Here is an 11,926-nt window from a genome sequence, read left to right as displayed (position 1 = left end):
GTCCAGACAATGTGCCCCACCCCAGTCACTGCAATGAATGGAGCCAGGTAGCACCCTAGACTCTCCCCCTCTACCCCGCATCCTAAGACACTGCTCTCACCAAGTCACTGCCGCTGACCAAAACACTTACAGTGACCCACGCCCAAATCCAGGCATTCGAACTCCTCCCATAACTTTGGCCCCAACCCACCTTTCAAACTAGTTCTCACCCACACCAGTGTTGTCTTCAGGCTCTCCCTCCAGCTCCCCCTCAAAGTCACGTGTTACATGCACTCACTCTGCTGGCCACTCTGGCCGTGTGGGGGTTCCCTGAGACAAGCTTGCACTTGGTTCCTCCTCGGGCAGCTCACGCCACTTCTTGTAACCGGGATTCCCTGCACAGCTCAGCATCTGCCAATGCCTGACCCATCCTGTGAGGTGCAAAGGACACCCTCTTCCCCACAAAAGCCAAACCTGCTTCTAGCACGGGGTGCTGAGAACAAAGTGTCTTGCAAGGTTTGAATCCTGGCGCACTTCCGCCGAGCTGTGTAACCTTGGGGGAGTCAGTGAACGTCTCTGAGCCTCCATTTCCTCGGTCAGGAACTAAAGACGGTGATGGTCCCCTCCTCAGGGGAGGGCTGGAACACACCGATTAGCCAGGCCCTGGTGCGCGGTGAGCTCCCACATGATGTCGCCAGCATGAGCAAGCACAGCGATGTGCCGCTCCACAGACTCTCATATCCACTCGGGAGCAGGGGCTACGCTCCATGTCTGGCACCTTCAGTCACAGTGTGGGCTCACGTGCGGACTGACCCCACTCGGTCTTGACCCCTTAACTCCGGCATCAGCTCAAGATGTCTGAGCCTTCACCATGGGCCTTCCTTGTATTACTTCATGCAAATTTCACAACACCACAGAGGAGGTACGGTCACGATCCCCATTTTACACATGCGGCACCTGAGGCACAGAGAGGTCAGCTAACTCCCCCGGGGTCACAGAGCAAGTAAGTGGTGGGGCTGGGCTGCCTGCCTCCAAGCTGTGGGGCCTCCTGCTCCTGGGTGGGCCAATCCGCCTCCCCAGATGGTGAGAACCGACGGCGCCATGGCCAGCTGGGCCTTCTCAGCCCTCCCCACCCGGCTGCCCTGCATACGCAGCAGCCGACATGGGCTTCTTGCGTGAAGCATGTACATCTCCAAAAAGACACGGTAGGGACGCCATTTTCACAAGAAGACATCCTCTCCTCTCCTCGGTGCCCACACTCAGATGATAAGCATCTCGATCTCCTCTCACGGGCCCTCATGAAAAATAACCAGGAAAAAGATGGAAGTAGGAAATGGGAGGCAACAGGGTACGGTCATTCATAAAGTTTTTTTAAATCGTCTCTATTAATCTTCTCGCAACCGCGTGTGTTAGCTTCTACTGTTGTCTCCATTTGGCAGATAAGAAAACTAAGACTAGGGGAGAATAAGCAACTCAGGTTAGCGTGGGGGCCCCGCGCAGGGCACCCCAAAGTATCCCACAAGGGCCTATGGATGATTTTGAATTAAAGGTAAGAAGCTTCGAGAAGCGGCCAATGCAAAAAGGGGATTTCCCCCTCCTCTTTCTGTTTCCGCGGAAAGCAGGAAATAAATGTCCCATGTGGAAGGTACCCTCCCGCCACCAGGCGACGGAGACAGCCTGATCGCCAGAGCTAGGGAATTCGGGGCCAGGAAGCCGGCAGACACAAAATCCGTTACTTCGACTAATTTGCTACCTCAAGCCTAAACTCTGCTTAAATTCCTCTCTAATTACACACCCCAAACCTAAGCTTCTCGGTCCTGACATTTTCGCACAGATTGTTTCTCTGTGTCAAAAGATGTAACAAGCAGCCTGCTTTGCCCATCTTGGAGAGCGTCGTTCGTATGATCTCCAATGTGGACCTATCAAATTGGCTTTTCTCCTGTTAATCTGGTCTCGTGTCAATTTTATTCTTAGTCAAGAGGGGTAGAAGGGGGAATTTCCCCCTGTCGGACCAGACCCAAGGCCAAGCTCCTGTTCCTGGAGTCCCGGGGAGTATGGCGAACTCTGACTTCAGCCTCATTGCAAAAACTCAGAGCAGGCAACCTCCTGGCCAATCATACTAGTTTACTATTCCCTGCCTACGACTGGATGCTGGATATGGAGGGCTGGGCCAAGAGAGATTCTCCAAACATCTCTCCAACGTCTACGGAGCTAGCGTGGGTTCTCTCGCTTCCCCTGCACAAATCGGCTGGAACGATCCAACGCAACCCCGTCTTCCTCTGGAAAGACAACCCAGGAGGTCGGGCGTAGTCGGGCAAAGGGCAACCCGGAGTCCCAAGTTCTGTCCTGGCGCATGCGCCCTCCTTGCAGGCACACCCTCCCATTTGATGGCCACGCCCCTGCCGTATGGGCACCTCAGCCCGCCCAATCGCCAGCAACTGGCGGTGAGCCCACACACGGCGCCTACTCAGACACGCTCTAGTCCGACTAGCTGCTCTAACCTGCCTAGACGCTCTGACCTGACTAGACGCCCGAAGAGCCTTGAAGGAGCCGGGTCGCGGGCCGCCACTCCAGCCTTGAGCCATGGATCCCAGAGCAGAATCCCCAGAAGCACACGGCCTCTTGGACAGCACTCGGGACCTGGAGCCTCCACAGCAGTGCAGCGACGAGGGAGACGACGAGGACCGGGAAGAAGGGCATGGTGAGTGGTGGTCGGGACAGGCCCTTCGGCCAACTCCAAGCAAGGAGCGTGCCCTGGGAGAGGCGAGCGGACAGGACACCCCTCCGATGCAGCCCCTCACCCCCTTCTTCCCACAGCCTGGGCTCCAACGCCCTGATCTTTCTCTTTGGGATTCCTCCTTTGCAGAAGCGAAACGTGTGGAGATCTCGCTTAGCGCAGACGGAGGAGAAGAGGAAGAAGGGATACAGGCCGAACCTGAGCAGGAAGCAGCAGCAGCAGCCGCACAAGGGAAAGAGGCAGGAGACGGAGCAGGAGAAGGAGAAGAAAAGGACGACGGCGCCGTTGGCGCGGGAGCTCCCGCGAACCGCGAGGCCGGCGGCGATGGCGGCCGAGAAGCGGGAGAGCAGGGGCCGGAGGAGCAGCCCCCGCAGGCCGCCGTCGAATGTCCGCAGCCTGGAGCCAGGCGGCAGGCGGGCCGCCGCGCCACGTTCACCCCGGTGCAGCTGCGGGAGCTGGAGGGCGTTTTCCGCCACACTCCGTATCCCGAATTGTGGTTGCGGTAAGCCGATTGCTCTGCTTCGCGTCGTTTCCAGGCAGCATGTGGGGCTGGTCCAGGGCGGCCTTCGGCTCTCTCACAGGTCCCTCTCCTCCCCTCCCTCACGAAGAGCCACCTGGGGGACTCCAGGCTGCCAGGGCCCCCGCCCCTGCCCTTGGGTTCTAGGGTTGGGGTGAGGGCTGTGCCTCTTGGGAGTCAAGGTAAATGTTTTCATTCAGGATTTCAATAAATCGAGGCAGGAAACTTTGGCTGCCGCCTTTAAGATAGAAAACGTTCGGTCGGGACCAGGCCAGGGAGAAAAGTGAGTAGCGTGAGGCAGGGGGAAGCAAACGCCGGACTGGATCGTGCCTTCGTTTAACGTTTGGATCATCTGTTGTTCACGGATTGTTTTTGCCTTGATTTTCATAGTTTTAAACGCTGCGTTTGAAAGTGATTGATCTTGATTAGCGATTTTTCTGCATCCCCGTAAATCCTGTTCTTGAGAGAAAACTGTCCGTAAAGCAAGCCTCATCTTAGATACTAGGGAATAGTGTAGCCGAGTGGGGTGGGGAGCTGGTGATTAAAAAAAGTTTAAAAATAAGTGCAACCGGGGGCTGGCCCCGTGGCCGAGTGGTTAGGTTCGCGCGCTCCGCTGCAGGCGGCCCAGTGTTTCGTCGGTTCGAATCCTGGGCGCGGACATGGCACTGCTCATCAGACCACGCTGAGGCAGCGTCCCACATGCCACAACTAGAAGAACCCACAACGAAGAATACACAACTATGTACCGGGGGGCGTTGGGGAGAAAAAGGAAAAAATAAAATCTTAAAAAAAAAAAAAAATAAGTGCAACCGAAGAATGAACAGCAGAGAGTTTGTGCCATCCTTAAGCATCGTCTAGGAATGGACTCCAGCCTGTTCATCACTCATAGGCAGATAATAGATAATAGACAGATAGACAGATAGATAGATAGATAGATAGCAGGCTATTTTAAGGTTCTAATTTAACGCATAACACGAGTGAGAGCAATGGTTGAAAGTTGGTAGGGAAATTTGCTCAGTCAGATATTCTTTTTCATTTTGAAGTCGGTAACACTCGGTGAACTAGAACTTCATGTGTCCTTGGGAACCGTGCCTCCTTCACCCGTGATACTTGGCTCTCCTTCAGTGCTTTGTCAACGTCAGTTCACTGTCAGTCCTGAAGTGGTGTGAGTTTTCCTACTGCAGAAGTGGGTTCGTAAAGCAAATGGCTGACATTTCCCTGAAAGAAAAAGTTTCAAATAAGAATGCACTATCACGCTAGATTTAATTTAACGCACAGCTCCAAATACTGAACACTTGCGATTTTTCCCCCTCAGACAGGAGCTTGCTAGACGCATGGGTGTGACTGAAGCCAGGGTGCAGGTGAGTAAACCTGAACAAAGCAGCTCGGCAGGGCAGCCCTTCTAAAACCTGCTTCTGTCCTACACGGTCTCACGTTTGTGTGTTTTTGTTGCCTCTTCCGTGTTTGGGAAATGAGTTTTGAACTTTGGGGTCCTGGTGGGTGGAAAACGGGGTAAGTAAACAGCAGCTTTTGGAAACTGCCCGTCACCAGAAGGAACGTGATTTCCTAAAGGAGAAAAAGAAATGATCATTAGTACACTGTTCCTTATATACAAAGGTAGATGTGTATGTATAGCTCAACTCCTTTTGACACGGGTATCCTTTAGGTAACACTTGTGTGTGGAGTCACATTGGGGTTAAGTCTGAAGTGGAAATTGCTCAGATGAATGCACCAAGAAGTTCCATTATACTAAATTACTTAAAACCAAGCATAAGCTCTTTATGTAAGGAGTGAATTTATAAGTATCTAGGCATTGAAGAGGGGGCGTAATTCACACATAGAACACAGCAGAGGAGCAGCTGATGTGTGTTTGGTTCGGCCGAGACCGGTGGGGAGGGTATAGCATGAGTCCAAGCGCCTGGTCCTCCTGCCGTTGTTTTGAAGTGTTTGGCAGAGTGGTGTAGAGAATGGCGGCCCTAAATTTTAATCTTCTGCAATTCTTTGATATGTGAGCCTGCAAACACTGCTAACATAGTAGGTTGTGCATGGTGGCGGGGACGGGAGGGGGTGTTGCAACCTTGTAACTATGTCCAAAAGATGAAACAAAGGAAAGTACAACAATTTCAAAGTTCCACCGACCTAAGAAAGGTGGAAGCAAGGTGCAAGCGCCAGGCACGAATTAGAGAGTCGAACGTATGCCTTGGGGACGTCACACACATTCAAATTTTTGAGACTCCAAGTGCATTGGTGAATATTCTCTGGAGGAATGTCTAACACCTAAGAGGTGTGTCCTTCCTTCCGGTGGCGCTGTCGTGAAGCGGTGGGTTGTGTGGAACTTGGTGGGGGGGGGGGGGGGCGGCGGGGGATGGCTCTTAGTTCAGGCTGGATGCTCACCTGTGGGAATTTGAAATGCTTTTTCTTTGCTCAGTCAGTGATGACTAATTTATGGGTCAATGGATCAAGAGGTGATGTTTTGAGATCGTAGGAAAGTCTAAGTTGTGTCAAAGGATAATTTGGAAGTGAAAAAAAGAAGAAGGAGAAAAGACAGAAAGAGAGGAAAAGAAAAATCAGGCTGGGTTTATTAGCTTTGCTGCAGAGACCGTGTGTGAGGGCAGTGACGGAAACGGGCCGCAGACCTAGTGACGGGGTGTCTGAGAAGCAGCCCAACAAAGCAGGCCGCTGAGCGCTGGCGTCCTGAGGCCGAGGGCTGGGCTCTCAGTCGGGTCTGGCCGGGGCCGGGAGGACCAGGCCTCTGCTTTCGCAAGCAGGCAGAGCAAGCTCAGAGGAAAAGAAAAACTTCAGTTTTCGTGCGTGGACTTCCTCCCTGCATGGGTTTGCGCAGTGCTCCCTCAGTGGGGTTCTGCAGGGACGAGGAGCCACAAGAAACAACTAAGGAAAGAGAGAGGATGTTCTCACCTGTTTCCAAACTCTACAGCATGAATTTCCCAAAGACGTTTTCCCCTGGTTTCACTGAGCCCTGACGGGTAAGCAGCACCGTCTAGGTTTGAGGCGTCCAGCACGGTACTTTGACTCCCCCATATTGTGAAGTGATCCCCACAGTCAGTTTGATTAACCTCCATCATCGCTCACATAGTTACAAACCAAAAAAGAAAAAATTGTTTTTCTCCTTGTGGTGAGAACTCTTAGGATTTACTCTCAGCAACTTTCAGAGATACCGTAGAGCAGTGGTAACCGTGGTAGAGCGGTGGTAACTAACAGTGCTCGTCACGTCGTGCATCACAGCCCCAGTACTCATTTATCTGCTCACTGGAGGTTTGTACCTTTTGACCACTTTCGTCCAATTCCCACCCCCCCAGCCCCTGCCTCTGGTAAGCAGAAATCTGGTCTTTTTCTGCAAGTTTGGTTTTTTGTTGTTAGATCCCACATAAAAGTGAGATCATGCAGCATTTGTCTGAAGAAAATGCTAAGGGAGGTTCCCCCTTAGTCTGCAATTAACAGTAAGAGTCGTTCTAGGAAACCGGTATTTTAAATATGCAGCTAGTAGCAGCCTTTACCTCAGTGAGCCCGATTTGCATTTTGGTTGTGTTTATGCAGGTTTGACCGCTGGTATGCTTGGATCCCTCAAAGTGAGCCCTATCACAGTGGCTTTTTAGACTACATATTCACACAGAAGGACCCAAACACTACGGTGGGAGAGTGAAAATAAGGCAACAGGCAGAGAGAGGAGGATGCAGACTGGGACTGTCCCAAAATAGTAAACACGACGTGATTGAGCTGACTAGGATGCTGAGGGGACAATGTAGTCTAAAGGGCAGTTTTATTTTTAGTTGTTTGGATATTTTGTGACCCCCTCACCCACACGGTTGTCGACTCTCTTCCCCAACCGCTGGTTCCATCTTCTTGCCTTAAGCATAAGGGAGGAGAAGGGGACCTCCTGGGTGAGCGGCGCGGCCTAGGTTGAGTGGCATGCCGGGCATCAGCGGCCCCCTCCCAGGGTCCTGGAGCAGTGGGCTGACCTGGTCCCGAGCCCAGGAAGGTTTGGAGGGTGGGCCAGGTCGGAGCTCGCAGAATTGACAACGGTGACAGCGGTATGCCTCTTTCCCTCCAAACTCTTGCCTGGGCAAGGATTTTAAGAGAGTTAGTCAACTCGGTAAATTTGGGACTTTAGTAAAGTCGGCCCGAATTTAGTGAGTCTAAGCATTCATTTCCCCTAAAGTCTAAAAAGTTAAAGCAGTGTCCATGGCTTCAGCTATCCTCGTGTCCCAGCAAGCCCGGCCACAAACTCCCTGGGCCCCCTCTGACCGAGCCTCGCTCGCAATGCCATCTTTTTAACTACCAAGAGGTGGCAGAGGATGAATGGCCCTTTAGTCATCCCTGAAGGAAAGCTTTGGTTTAAAAATCCCACACACCCCCTTTGATTATTTCCTGTACACTGAAGATGGGCTTTTCAACATGGAGGCTGTTCCCCTCAGGATGACTTTAAGAGACACCCACTTCCTACCATACTGTGCTTCCCCAAGGCCACTGTGACACTTGCCTAGTGAGGCGGGGTTAGTGGCAGCTGGACAGCTGAGGGGCAGCTGTCAGGACACAGACGTACCAAGCAGAGCAATCACAGCAGGGACACAGTGCAATTCCTCAGCCACACCTGCGTTGGAGAGTGGGGAAAATAACAATAAAGGTGGGAGGAGAGAGACACAGCAATCTGCCAAGCCGGAGCCTGGCACGCGGCCAGTGCTCACCGACGGCGAGCTGGGGCGGGGGGCCATGGTGGCAACTTTCCTAAGATATTTTCGCAAGAAGGAAACAGCTTCTCCTGACGCAGTTTAAAATCTTAAGGGCATAGAGAGTTGCCTGCTGTGTTTTTTCATGACATTAAACGCTCAGCGTACTAAACCAATCCCTTTTTCCCTCTGTTTGAAGGTTTGGTTTAAGAATAGGAGGGCCAAGTGGAGGAGATGGCAGAGGGCGTTGATGTTCAGAGTCATGCCCCCCGTGGTCCTGGGCCCCCCCGTCCTCATTGGCTCGGGCAGACCCAGAAGTACCATCCTGATTCGGACTCCGGATTGCATGCGGATGCTTTTGCAGCCGCTGCCGCCGGGGCTGCCTCTGCCGCCCGGGTCTCCCTTTCCTCCTGTGTTCTTGCCGCCTCCGCCCTGGTTTCTTCCACCTTTCCTTCCCTGTGGCTGCTGTCGTGTGGCATGGCCTGCTCCCTTACCATCAGGGGGCCTTTTGTAGCCCACATTTTCTAAAGAATGGTCTCTGTGACAGTTTTTTCAAAGTTCTTTTGAGCCAAGTTCAATTTCTGCATCCCTCACCATCAGGAGCAGTTCACCAAATGCCTGCTAAATGTGTTAAATAAAAGTACACAGTCATTGACCCTCTCTTGTAGGGCACGTGTTTGTATTTTCAATAAAGTTGTGAATTCTCTGCAAATTTGTCTTGTGTGTTACATGGGGTTAGTGAGTTTGATGGAAATTGCGAAGAAGATGCCGTTCAGACCGACGGCCAAGGAGGCTTCCTGTCATGCAGGAGTATCTCTGAGTCACCATCGGCAGGCCACGCACATCTCAGAAGTTTCCCAAGTGCCCGTGGCAGGCTCACACAGACCCACCTCTTCTCTGCCACCCTCTCCCCCAACACCCCATCGTCCCCCGACCCTGCCCCGTTGGGACCATACAGATGTGTCAGATGGAGTGGCATGAGTCCCTGATGAGAGAACAGTGCGTTTCAAGGCAGGCCTGAGCCCCATTCTCGCTGAGGAGCTCAGGCACAACGGAGGACTCTACGGGAAGCTTCCTAAGAGGCTCCTCCCGGGGCTTTAGGGAGAAGTGGGAGCCAGGCCTTCACCTGGTGCTCTCCAAGTTCTGTTCGCCACCTTCCCTTTTGTGGAGGGGACACGGGGATAGAAAACTATAATTAGTGTTCGGGTGGTGAACATGATGTAATGTACACAGAACTCGCAATATGATGTACAGCCGAAAAAAAGAAAAATTGAAAAAAAAGAAAGAAACCATTCTAGCAGGAGGGTCCTGCTTCTTCCAAGGCGACACGGGGGGGAGACTCCCTCAAGGCCGGAGCAAGGCTCTTCTCCCGCCTCCTTGCCCTCCTCCACCCCCCACAAGTAGAGAGCACATTATAGCTTCCTCCTCAGCTCAGAGCTGAGATCACGCCTTCAAGTGTGTTTTGTCCCCTCCACCATCCTTGAGAGAACCCTGGTTCCAGCTAATTCTACAGCGAAACGTGCCAGGGTCGGGGAAAATCACCTTTCGACCCTTGTGTTCTATGGCTGGACTAAGAATAAAATTCACACAAGACCAGATTAACAGGAGAAAAACCCAGTTTAATAGCACGTTTTGGAGATCATAGAGAAATGGTGCTCAGAGAGTGCACGTGGCAGGCAGCATGTATATCTTTTACACAAAGAAACAATAAATTTGTGAGGAATGACACGACAAAGAAACTCAGATTTGAGGTAGGTAATTCGTGACGCATTGAAGCAGAGTTGAGGCTTGAGGGAGTAAATTAGCAAGGTTTGTCTCTGCAGGCTCCCGGGATCAGGATGCAGGGAGAGCACCCTTCACAGGGGAGATGGATTTCCTGCTTTCAGGGGGGAACAGAGACAGGAGGGTCAGAATGCCCTTGTTGCTTCTCAAGTAACTTGAACTCAAAATAACCAATATGCTATTGTGGGATATTTTGGGGTGAGGTGGCCTGCCCTGGGCCCCAACAGTTCCCTCCTCTGAAACTTCCCTGGAAGTTTCCCATATTAAAAATCGAGTTGGTAGATTGTTCCATTATTTCACGGAATTAAACTTTTAGTCTTCAAAATAGATCGGTTCAGTTGAACAGTTGGGTCTCATTGCAGGAGACCACGATGCAGGTGGGCTCCCAGAGTTAGGGCTGGGACGTGCATGCAGGCTGTCAGTTCTTTCTTTTGGCTCTCTTTGGGAATGACTCTGGATCTTGGGAAGGTAGTAACCTCTGAGGACGCCTCTTGGGTCCGTAGAGTTGTTTAATACTGGCAGAAACATTTACTGTTTGTCTCACTTAAAAACCCAACAAGATATTTAAAAGGATTTTTTTAGCAGCTGTGTGGTCAAAAATTGGCCAAACTAAACCCTGATGTTCAGAGCCTGATAGGAATTTCTTATAGGCCTTCTTTGCTCAATTAGAATAAAACTATGTACCCAGAGGAAAGAAGCAAACTAGGAATAATGTAACCGGACCGGCAGATCAACCTATGATGTCATTTAAGTTACAGCCCAGTTTCTGAGGAATTGAGAGCCCACTGTCCTTACCTTACAAGTCCTTGCAAAGCTGAAAGTGCATCTCTACAGGCAGGTCAGATTCAACCCATTCCCTTTCACCAATCCCAAAACATTCCCTATTTGCCTCAAAAGGCTTATAACCTCTCCCAGAACTCTTTAGACCTTCCCCAGTTCCTAAGACTAAAGGAAAATTTTAAATGGCAATTACCCTGAAACTCCTTTGAAAAAAAGGGAAACTCGCCTTTTTTTCTCTCTGTCCATTAAAGTTGTAAATTTTACCACGTCTTTAAAATGTAAACACCCCAAAAGATAACAGCCCACGGTTGCCTGAGACTAAACCTGGCTAGCTCAATCAATGAAGCCTAAGGTTTAAGGAAAAAAACCGAGGGAAAATGTTTTGTTTTAAATGCAGGCTACCAGAGAGGCTCTTTTGCTGCAAATCTAACTCACACCCTCCTTGTCTAAGGCAAATATAAATCTTAAAAGTCTTCCCCACAAATATTTAAAGATAAAAAACTTGGGGCCGGCCCAGTGGCAAAGTGGTTAAGTTCGCGTGCTCCGCTTCAGCAGCCCGGGGTTCTCAGGTTTGGATCCTGGGTGCAGACATAGCACCGCTCGTCAAGCCAAGCTGTGGCGAGATCCCACATAAAAAGAGGGAGATTGGCACAGAATGTTAGCTCAGAGACAATCTTCCTCAAGCCAAAAGAAGAAGATTGACAACAGATGTTAGCTCGGGGCCAGTCTTCCTCACAAAAAACAAAAAGACAAAGAAACAAAAGACGTTTAAGCAGGTAATCTTAACTTGTTCCATCTGCTAGAGACATAATTATTTATAAATTAGTGAGTTTTGTATTGTACCTGATTCATGGCTGAAATTTGTTTTTTTAAGATTTTATCTTTTTTTCCTTTTTCTCCCCAAAGCCCCCCGGTACATAGTTGTATATTCTTTGTTGTGGATCCTTCTAGTTGTGGCATGTGGGACGCCGCCTCAGCATGGTTTGATGAGCAGTGCCATGTCCGCGCCCAGCTCAGGATTCGAACCAACGAAACCCTGGGCCGCCTGCAGCGGGGCGCGTGAACTTAACCACTCGGCCACACGGCCAGCCCCTCTCTCTTTCTAACAGGGACAGAAAATCTAATTTTAATTTTAGACTAGTTTACTTTTGATATTAAAACTTATTTACTCAATTAAATTCATTCCAATCTTAGCCAGCCCTGGCCACACATAAAATCCCTTTCCAACTTTTTTTGTTAATAAACCTTCTATAACATTTTTATGTGCATTTTAGTTTATCCCTTGTTCTTTTATCATTATTATTATTCAGAAATAACCAGCTTTATTCTGGGACAAAATTATTCTTTTCTCAACAAAAATGCATCTCCATTCCTCACACCTTTTTTTTTCACCAGAAACATACAACTTATTTTCTTTGTGTACAGAGGTTTTTCTTTATTATTTAT

General features: G+C 50.3%; 1 protein-coding gene across 1 annotated transcript; it reads left to right on the top strand.

The window, feature by feature from the left end:
* Positions 1–2,414: 2,414 nt before the first annotated feature.
* On the top strand, positions 2,415–8,630 carry LOC138921940 (rhox homeobox family member 2-like). Its single transcript, XM_070258001.1, has 4 exons — positions 2,415–2,680; positions 2,846–3,218; positions 4,549–4,594; positions 8,118–8,630. The coding sequence occupies exons 1-4, from the start codon at positions 2,563–2,565 to the stop codon at positions 8,430–8,432; spliced, it is 852 nt and encodes a 283-aa protein (XP_070114102.1). The 5' UTR covers positions 2,415–2,562; the 3' UTR covers positions 8,433–8,630.
* The last annotated feature ends 3,296 nt before the right edge of the window (positions 8,631–11,926 follow it).

Source organism: Equus caballus, chromosome X (assembly GCF_041296265.1).
Source record: "Equus caballus isolate H_3958 breed thoroughbred chromosome X, TB-T2T, whole genome shotgun sequence".
In the NCBI taxonomy this organism is placed as follows: domain Eukaryota; kingdom Metazoa; phylum Chordata; class Mammalia; order Perissodactyla; family Equidae; genus Equus; species Equus caballus.
The sequence above is the reverse complement of the archived record's forward strand: the minus strand, read 5'-3'. Positions and strand labels throughout refer to the sequence as shown.